This window comes from Portunus trituberculatus, chromosome 27 (genome assembly GCF_017591435.1).
Source record: "Portunus trituberculatus isolate SZX2019 chromosome 27, ASM1759143v1, whole genome shotgun sequence".
Classification (NCBI taxonomy): domain Eukaryota; kingdom Metazoa; phylum Arthropoda; class Malacostraca; order Decapoda; family Portunidae; genus Portunus; species Portunus trituberculatus.
In genome coordinates, this window is record NC_059281.1 from 1,663,867 (window position 1) to 1,674,172 (window position 10,306).

Genomic DNA, 10,306 nt, shown 5'->3' on the forward strand with positions numbered 1-10,306 from the left:
CAACACATATTCATTTCTTGCTCTTTTGTAACTTTCCCACTGCTTAATCCGTCTTTTCCTTCTCCACCTCTTCCATGCATCCTCTTTTCTTGTTCTAGCCTTTTCACATCTATCGTTAAACCAGTCCTGCTTTCCAACTTCTCTATGTTGTCTTATTGGTACAAATTTTTCTCACCTTCTTTGTATATTTTTATAAATTCCTTCCACTTTTCATTTGCTCCTTAGCACTCTTGAATTTCATCCAATTTGTCTCTTGAAAGAATTTCTTTAGGTTTCCAAAATCTGTCTTGGCATAATTCCATCTTCCCACTTTATATTCTTCATTTCTTCTAGATTTCTCTTCATCTATCACCTTGAACTCCAAAACTGCATGATCACTCTTTGCTAAAGGGCACTCCACCCTCATCTCCTCAATGACCATTGGCTCTGTACTAAAGACCAAGTCCAGTCTTGACGATGCTCCCTCTCCTCCAAACCTAGTATCTTCTTTGACCCACTGAGTTAACACATTTTCCATTGCCAGTGTCAATAGTGTATTTCCCCATGTTGTCTCTGATCCTTCCATTGACCAGTCCTCCCAACACACCTCTTTACAATTAAAATCTCCCATCATTATAGTTCGTTCACAGCCACCCAACATTTCTTCCAGACATGTTCCTGTATCACTTATCATTTCTTCATATTCCTGTACTGACCATGCATTTGTCTTAGGTGGTACGTACACCACTATGTAGTGCCTCTTTTTCCTTCATTAGTTTCTGCTCTGATCTTTAGCACTTCTGCCTTTCCCATACCTTCTTTCACTTGATCCACCTTTATATCTTTTTAACCAGCAACATCACTCCTCCTCCCATCTTACCTACTCTATTTCTTTTCCAAACATTATATTTCCTTCTCCAACCATCATCAGGTCTTCTCCCTCTTCTCAGTTTTGTTTCAGTAAGACCCACAATATCTGGGTTCTTGTCCCTCAAGTAATCGTTGAGTTCTAAAATCCCCGATATCACTCCATTTATGTTGGAATACATTACATTCCGCTCATACGTTAAGTTTCTTTAGTCCTTTCTTGCTGTACTTTTCTGGGTTATGAACCACTTCCTCAGTCTCATATCCAAGATTCTCCAGAAAAACTCTTTCTTCTCCTCTTCTGTGTGTGTGTGTGTGTGTGTGTGTGTGTGTGTGTAATTCACTGTTTGATCTGCTGCAGTCTCTGACGAGACAGCCAGACGTTACCCTATGGAACGAGCTCAGAGCTCATTATTTCCGATCTTCGGATAGGTCTGAGACCAGGCACACACCACACACCGGGACAACAAGGTCACAACTCCTCGATTTACATCCCGTACCTACTCACTGCTAGGTGAACAGGGGCTACACGTGAAAGGAGACACACCCATATATCTCCACCCGGCCGAGGAATCGAACCCCGGTCCTCTGGCTTGTGAAGCCAGTGCTCTAACCACTGAGCTACCAGGCCGTGTGTGTGTGTGTGTGTGTGTGTGTGTGTGTGTGTGTGTGTGTGTGTGTGTGTGTGTGTGTGTGTGTGTGTGTGTGTGTGTGCTTTACAGAGAAAGAGCTATGCTCGTGCTGTCCTGTCTCCATACCTACAGTCATCCAGTTTAGCTTTAGTCATAAATATTTTTTGCTTGAACCACTATTTCATCCAAATTGTTCCATATATCTATGCATCTGTTTTTCCTAATGTCTCTTCTACATGCAGTCAATTTCAGTTTCAAGTTGTGTCTCTTTGTATTTCTTGAGTCCCACACCAATAGATCTTCTTTGTCAACTGTGTCCATCCCCTTTCATGCCCTGTATCTATAGTAATTAGGTCTTCTCTTTCTCTTCTCTGTTGCAATGTTGGAAGTTTCAATATCCTTAAGCTGTCCTTATACTTTAGGTCTCTCAAACTTGAAACTATCTTGATCGCAGCTATTTGAATCCTTTCTATCTTCCTTATGTCTTTCTTATTATGTGGCTACAAAAATATTTGAATAAGATACACAAGTGGAGCAAGAGATGGGAAATGGAATTAATGGAAAAAAGTTCAGAGTGATGGAACTAAGGATAAGCATAAGAAGACAAATGAGTTCTTACAGTATGGGAGGGATAGAAATTCAGAAAACAAAATAGTAGAAAGACCTGGCAATTACAATAAATATCAATTTATCACCAGGAAAACATGTCAACAACATAGTTGGGGGAACATATGAGTTATTAAGAAAAGTGAAATGGGCATTTAACTATATAGATGAAGAAATGATGAAAAAAATAAGAAAATACAAGATTCAACCTAAACTAAAATATGCTGCACTTATACGGCCACATTTCAAAATCCATGTCATTTTCCACACATTTCAGTAACATTGCATCATCTGCAAAAAAAGCTTATATAACCGTCAGTCTCATCAACCATATCATTGATATACACTATGAACATTACAGGAGCCAGAACCATTCCCTGTGGAACTCAACTTATAACTCTACACTATTTTGATTCTTCACCTTTTATCACTGTTCTCATTTCTCTGTCCTTTAATTAGGTTTTCAAAAAATTGAAAATAAAGAGGTACGTGAGTAGTTTTTTTTTTCACTGATAGATGACTATTACACGGTGTTAGTTTTACTAATTACAAGCGAATCGAACCATAAATAACTGCATGAAAAATAAAAACTCAGTTTTTTATAAATAACATTTTTCCTATAAACTTTGTCACCGGAAGGCAGATTTCAATTTTGCCGGTACATATATGAAGTATGTGATATAACAAAACTTTCCATCTCACAAAATTTTGATTTTTTTTTTTATTTTGATGGCCATTATGAATTTTTTTTATTTATTCATTTTTTTTTTTATAAAATTACATTGCAGCACAGAAAATGAAATTTTCCAAATTTTATGAGATGGAATCCCAGAGATGTCATTTTCGTCCTCTATGACCCTGTACATTTACTTGGGTTGGATATTTCGTGTTCATACACCACCATGTGCATCATATATGCTTTTTAGGCATGTTTAGAATATTCTGTAAGACTCATATGGCACTTGGCCCCCCTTACAATGACTGTAGGTATTAGTCGCTTGAAGGCGAGGGTGTCTCCCATCCGTGCATGTTCGGTACAACTTGTAATTTCCCCTTGCACTGTTTGTTTCGACATTGTAAGGGGAAAAAAAAAAAAACAGGCAAAATAGGCTGGTTTGTGGCTCGCAAGGCATGAAACAACGGGTGAGATAATCAATACAACCCCCTGTCATCGCTGTCACATGGACACTGAAATGGAAGAGGAGAGGGTGTGTTCTTGTGTACACCATAGTACTGAGTTGCCAGCACCCGCCTTTCCTTACCAAAGAAACCACTTTTCATGTTTTTTTTTTTCCGTGCTTATTATCATTATGGTACAGCGAGTAGGGTGGGGGGAAGCCCCAGGCTGCGGTGAGCATGGCAGGGGTCCATTAAAGTTTAAATACCCTACGTAATTTAGCCTATTTCCCCAAAATACTCCCTCACTAGTATGTTGCCATATGTTCGGGATGCTCTGGTGGTGGTTTGGGAATTTTTGATATTTTTCAGATTTTTTGGTACCATGGCCACCGGACGGTCCCCTTAACCCTTATGTTCTGCTGATTAAACTATTTTCCAGTATCCCATGACGGGTAAAAATGGTATACTTAGAAATTGTCAGAAGACTGTTTGAATACTAATAATGATTTTCTTTTTGTTATTCTGAATACAATGATGTACTTTCTAGCTCGATGTGACCTCTGAAAGTTTAGTTATTGCCTTGTCAAGGATTCCTCCTCCGCCCGCTGTGTGATCCGTCAAGCAGAAACAGCTCGGTGAGCGATGACACCGCGCAAACACACACACACACACACACTCTCTCTCTCTCTCTCTCTCTCTCTCACATCTTGGAAGAGAAATTATACACTTCCAATGAGAGAGAGAGAGAGAGAGAGAGAGAGAGAGAGAGAGAGAGAGAGAGAGTATTCTTTCACCTTTTCATATCAAATTACAAGCAAATAACATGTAGGTATCATTCTCTCTCTCTCTCTCTCTCTCTCTCTCTCTCTCTCTCTCTCTCTCACACACACACACACACACACACACACACACACATGCCCGGTAGCTCAGTGGTTAGAGCGCTGGCTTCAAGCCAGAGGACCGGGTTCGATTCCCGGCCGGGTGGAGATATTTGGGTGTGTCTCCTTTCACGTGTAGCCCCTGTTCACCTAGCAGTGAGTAGGTACGGGATGTAAATTGAGGAGTTGTGACCTTGTTGTCCCGGTGTGTGGTGTGTGCCTGGTCTCAGACCTATCCGAAGATCGGAAATAATGAGCTCTGAGCTCGTTCCGTAAGGTAATGTCTGGCTGTCTCGTCAGAGACTGCAGCAGATCAAGCAGTGAAACAGTGAAACACACACACGCCTGCATGCCCCAACCTGTTCGGTTTGATCTCTCTCTCTCTCTCTCTCTCTCTCTCTCTCTCTCTCTCTCAGAAGAGTTACCTTCTACTATTTTATTATAATCGAAGATAATGAAAAAATGAACATGAAAGAATGGTAATATTTTATTCACTTTGCTGAACAAATATAGCGTATGTTTCAACTTCTCCTCCAAGGAGACTGTCAGGGGAACCATGAGGAAGATAGTCATCAAGCGAGGATGAAGGTTTTTTTTTTTTTTTTTTTTTTTGAAGATTTGCTTATATGCAAGAAAGGCATGGGCCTTTGCTGCCAGTGCAGCAGCCCATAGGTGATTCCAAGTTTTTAGTTCAGTATTTCAGGTGTTTTAGCCATGGGTATTGTTATCTTGGCGGCGGGTATTTGCGGACCATCTCGACGAGTTGGTCCATGGGTGTGAGTTTAAGGGTGATGGGGGTGGTTGGATCTCGTACGAGAAAGCGGGCGGTACGCTCACAGTCTGAGATATAATGTAGTAGCAGTGTGTTTGTTGGTGTTTGGCAATGTGTACAGTCGATGGGCAGGGTGTGGTTCAGCTCCGCTAGGCAGTGGTAACCTAAACGGAGCCTGTGCAATCGTGTTGTGATGTATCGTGGTAACGTGTTTGGTAATGGGAAAGGTGTGTTATCTGTGACTGCGAGGTACCAATTTGCGCTGGGTGAGCCGTCCGCTGCTGTGCTTCTGACTTCAGCATTGTCGGTTGCACGTGTTGTTTCTTTTATAAGGCTTTTGAACTGGCTTCTGGATGGTGGTATCGGTGTGTTGATTGTCGACAGTGTTAGTGCTTGTTTTGCAGCTTCGTCTGCAGAGTCGTTGCCTTTGAGTCCCGAGTGGCTTCGGACCCAGTTTATGGTGATCTGCCTTCCCTGATTATGTATGTGTTTTGCTGTCGCGTGTATGGAAGTTATGATGTGTATGTTGTCTTTAAAGTGCATCTGTTTCAGGCATTGGATGGCTCCAAGGGAGTCTGTGTGTATGGTGACGTGTTGATGTCTATGTGCTGCATGTTCAAAAGCTTTTTTAATGGCTATGAGCTCGGTCTGTAATGTGGAGGAGTGGTCGGGGAGGAGGAGAGACCCTGTAGCCTCATGGTGGTGGAAAGCCGCTGCTGCTCTGTGACTAATGGGGTCCACCGACACGTCGGTGTAGTAGGTATCTGCTCCGTTGATTCTGCCGGCGGCAAGGGAGTTTCGTGCTTGGCGGGCTAGTTCGGCATTTGGAAGGCTGGATTTCTTGTCTGTCAAGGGGCTGACAGATATTTTTATTGGTGAACCTTCCCATGGGGCCGCTCGCGAGTAATCTGGGTGGGGTGGGTCTTGCCGAAGCCTCTTGAAAGCGGCTACTGCTTTGATCGCTTGGATGTTATGCGCAGTTTTCCTGGCCCAGGTCTTTTTCTGGAAGAGTCGTTCGTCCTGCGCTAGGCTTTGAAATACCCTGCAGACGATGGTGGTGTGGCGTGGATGGATTGCTTTTTCCGCAAGGAGGTTCAGGCTGATGTTTTTTATGCGATGCGATAGTTGGGTGATCTTTGCTTCAGCCCTCAAGTTACACAGCTTTGCCCACTGTGGTGCCCCTAACATGAGGCGGAGAGCAAAGTTTTGTTGTTTTTCTAATTTCTCTATCAGTGAAGGCTGGGTGGTGGCAAGGACGGGTGCAGCGTAGTCAACTATACTTCGTATGGCCTGAAAGTAGTACATTTTCAGGACCCGGAGGTCGGCTCCACCTTCTGTACCAGTCATGGCCCTCATTATCCTGAGGCGGGGGCAGATTCTGTCTGTGGTGTGGCAGATATGTTGCTGGAAAGTGAGGTGATGATCGAGCCAGACTCCCAGGTACTGGTGCCCTAGAGTCCACTCTATCTCAGTGTTGTGTACACTGAGTGGCACTCTAGGCCTTTGACCGTTAAAGTAGACAGCTTTTGTTTTGTTAAAGTTAATCTTCAGGCCCAGTGACTGGCACTTTGCTGCGAAATCTGTGGTCGCGCTTTGGGCCCTCTGCAGATGATATGGCCTGTTGGACACTAAGGCTATGTCATCCGCGTAACAAAGAATTTTAGCTCCCGTTGGTAGAGGTATAGAAGTCAGGTCTTCCATCAGGACATTGAAAAGGTGGGGGCTTAGTATGCTGCCCTGTGGGGTGCCATTTTCGAAGACCATTGTGCGTGAGAGATGGCCCTGATAGCGCACCCTTGCCTTCCTGTCTTTTAGGAAGTCTGCAGTCCATTTGAGGAGCTTGCCACCTATTCCCTTCCGTACCAGTGCTGCTAGAATAGCTGTCGGGTTTGCCAGCTCAAATGCTTTTTCCATATCCAAGAAGACGGCCAAGGCTTTCCTCCCAAATATGGTGGTGAGCATTTCCCAAAGGCAGTCCCTGGTGCCCAGGCCTCGGGTATATGCAAAGATGTTGTCATTCAGAGGGCCGGCAGCCCACTGTAGCCTTTGGAGGATCATCTTCTCTGCCGTTTTGCCGAGACAGCTGAGCAAAGAAATAGGTCTGGTCTTGCCTGGCTCCTTGGGTTTCGGAATTGGTGTGATGGTTGCTTCTTTCCAGGCGGTTGGCAGGCGGCCTGTGTCGTATGATTTATTGATGACCTTGAGTATCTCCTGTTGGGCGATTGGGCCGGCATGCCTCAGCATAGTGTACGAGATCCTATCGGTCCCAGTGGCTGTATCAGGTCGTGGCTGTAATGAGTCTTGGAGCTCCAGGAGCGTGAAGGCGGTATCTGTGAGTTTTTCCTCTTCACATGCTCGCCTGATGAGCGTTCGTTGTTCAGGTCGGTGCTTGTTGACATGAGTGATGGTGTTCTGAGGTAGCTGATGTGATCCAGCTCTATCGACGTACGCAGCTATGAGTCTATCAGCCTCGCTTAGTGGGTCCGGGTGAGTTGGTGTGGCTGCGGTCTTTCTCCTCGAGGCTATCTTTATTTGTTTCCACAGGTCTCCTAACTTGGTGTGGGCGTTCATGCCGGAACACCATGCCAGCCATTTTTCTGCCATAATTTGTTTTTTGCCTTCTCGTGCTGTCCTGATGGCAGCCCGGAGAAGGTCACGTGTTATTTGCGTCTTGTGGTGGCGATTGAGCTTTCTTGCCTGATTTATTCTTTTATTGTATTCTTGTACTTGTTCGTCGTAGTACCACCTGTCCCGGTATTGGTGTTTAGGCCGTTTTGTTAGTGGGATGGATGCATCCGCCGCCACATGGAAGGCCGTGACTAGCTTCTGCTCCATTCTTTCTAGTTCTAGTTCTGGCAGTGCTTCTTGTAGATGCTGATCAAGTAGTTCCTCAAACGCTTCCCAATTTGCCTTTTTGGTGTTCCATCTAGGAATGTGATTGTGTGGAGTGGGAAGCTTGGGGCTGTGGATGGTGGTAATGCAGGCGAAATGATCACTTGCCAGATGCTCATGAATTTTCCACGTTGCACGTCGTCCTAGATGTGGAGAAACAAAGGAGAGGTCAAGAATCCCTCCTGCGATGTGGGTGGGCTCACCGGTGTTGAGGAGTTTGACCTCTGGGACATTGTTTAGTGTTTCAGCGAGGATCCGACCGTTTTGGTTGAGGGTCTTGGAGCCTAGGATGGTGTGGTGGGCATTGAAGTCCCCACCTATGAACACGTTGTCGTTAGCGCAAAGCTCAAAGACCTTGTCTAGCTCCAGCGTGAATCTGGTGTGGTGGTATATGTTGTATATGTGCAGGGTCTCGTTTTTCAGGCGCACGTTCACCCCTAGGACGTCAGTGCCCTCTCCGCAGTAGACTGGGTTTCGTATTTTGCTGCTGGGAATGCAATATTTTACCAGGATTGTGCATCCTGTAGTGCGGCCCTCTATGGCCGGGAGGTGATGAGGCGCGTATCCGTTGAAGCGAATGTGGGAAGTGTCTTGAAGCTTAGTTTCTTGGATAAGTATGACGTCCCTAGAATGTTGGTGGGCGTCTGCCATAAGCAAGTGAAGTTTATTTCGGAGCCCGCAGCAGTTCCACTGAAGGATCTGGAGCGGCTGTTCTTGGGCCTCACTGACGGTGTTTGTTCCTGTGTCATTGTATCCTTCGTTTTCGGTGGTATGCCTTGCCGTTTGCTGGAGTCTGGTGCTAGCCTGAGTGCCGCCTTCTCTCGCTCGATCGCTGCAGCGGCGGGTGTCATGCCTGGTGGCAGTGCCTTGGCAGGTGGGTGTGCAGGTGACGGGGATTGGTTGCGAGTCTGTGGGGTGTGGGTTCTCTGCTGAGGCCGTGATTGTTTCTTCTTCAGTTTCTTGGTGATAACTGTTTCCGCTAGTTTGGAAATGTCTTCGGCTGGTATTTGTGTGTTCATCATCGAGGCGTAGGCGGTGACAAAGTCTCAGAACATGTCCATTAAATCGCTCATTGTGATTGCTTCTTGATCCTGTTGTCTTGGCGGTGTCTGCATGTAGTGTGGTGGTGGTGGTGCATCTATGCGCTGACGTGGTCTGCTGCTTGTTCTTGGACGGAGGGCTGCCTCTCTTAGTGCCGGGAAGTGGTCGGTGGGGGTTGGTTGAGTAGCTTCCGGGGCTTGGGCTGGCTGTGACTTGCTGCCCCAGGTTGAGGTGGCTGCGAGAGCTGGTCCTGCTTTGTTGGCTAGGGAGGGGCGGTGTCGCTCCATCCATTGGTGCTGGCTTGCCCTTTGGACATCCACTAGTTCCCGGCGCGTGGTGCAGCTCCTGTTCCAGGCATGGTGAGCATTGTGGCAGTTGGGGCATTTTGCTGTTGTCGTTTTGCCTTCCTTGTGCAGCCTGATGCATCGTTCTGTTTCATGGCTGCCAGCGCAGATCTCGCATTTGGCTGGCAGAGTGCAATTTGCCTTGTGGTGTCCGTATTTCTGGCAATTGAAGCATCGGAGAGGCTCCTTGCTGTAGGGGCGTGTATAAGAAACACCCCAATTCCCCAGGTCGAGACTCCCGGGAAGTGGACCTTGTACGGAGATCAGTCTGCGTTCTGATGGAAGTTAGCACGCTGCCCCCCCCCCCGCAACCCCCAACGGAACGCAAGGGAACGCGTAAGCCATACGGGTATGGTTGACAAAGATGGCCGTCCAAGCTGCTCTCCTCCTCCTCGGTCAAGAGCTCGCAGAAGACCCTCTGTTGGATGCTGCAGAGCTCCTCTTAGCACGAGAGGAGGAAATATTGCTGAGGCAAGAGGAAGAGGAGAAGAGGCTGCCAAGGCAAGGAGAAGAGGGAGATGATAGGCCGCCAAGTCCTGTGAGGGTCAAGGACTATGCAGAGACGATAGTGCCTCTTTACTCCGGGAAAGACTTCAAGAAACACTTTCGAATGCAAAGGGAAACTGTCCCTGCAGCCACAGGTGCTGGAGGGGCCTCTGTAGCAGCTACCATGGCGGTAGAGGCTGTCTCTTCTGCCTCAGAGGCTGTGGGAAGAAATGCGACACATATAACACCGTCTTTTATTGCTATAAATACTAATATTTTTGTCATATTGCCTTATTCCAGCATTCTACAAGGGATAACAGACTTACCACATTGTTTTTGATGTTCTGTGACGTCGCATAAGCTGTCAAAATAGCATTTACATCCCCCACACTGAAAATATAGTGGTGAAGCGGCGGACGTCTGCGGTTTGTTGATAAACAATAGTTGCCAGACACCGCCAAGCATTCACCTCCGAGGAGCGCAAGGTCCCGCAAGCTTCCACAAGGCGAGCTGTATGCTGGTTCCCCCCGATTCGGGGGAAGTATGCCATACTGTACGCCTTACGGTCCCCAACGGAACGCGGCCCAGCAGCTGCCGTGTTGATTCCCCGTCTCGGAGAGATAGTCTTTCCACAGATAGTACTTGTGGATGGCGTTGAACTATGGAAAGAGGCATCAGTAGGGGGTATTT

General features: G+C 46.4%; 2 protein-coding genes across 2 annotated transcripts in view; both read right to left on the minus strand.

The window, feature by feature from the left end:
• The window catches only part of LOC123509823 (3-hydroxy-3-methylglutaryl-coenzyme A reductase-like), a 217,752-nt gene that overhangs the window by 187,435 nt on the left and 20,011 nt on the right, over positions 1–10,306 (minus strand). The gene's annotated exons all lie outside the window — the stretch shown is intronic.
• Positions 9,776–10,306, minus strand: part of LOC123509825 — a 1,526-nt gene continuing 995 nt past the window's right edge. The window contains exons 1-2 of the mRNA XM_045264394.1: positions 9,943–10,306; positions 9,776–9,834 (exon numbers count right to left, since the gene is read on the minus strand). The exon at positions 9,943–10,306 is cut by the window's right edge and continues 995 nt beyond it. Coding sequence (XP_045120329.1) covers positions 10,082–10,306 — 225 coding nt within the window. The 3' untranslated portion in view covers positions 9,776–9,834; positions 9,943–10,081. The remainder of the gene's footprint in view (positions 9,835–9,942) is intronic.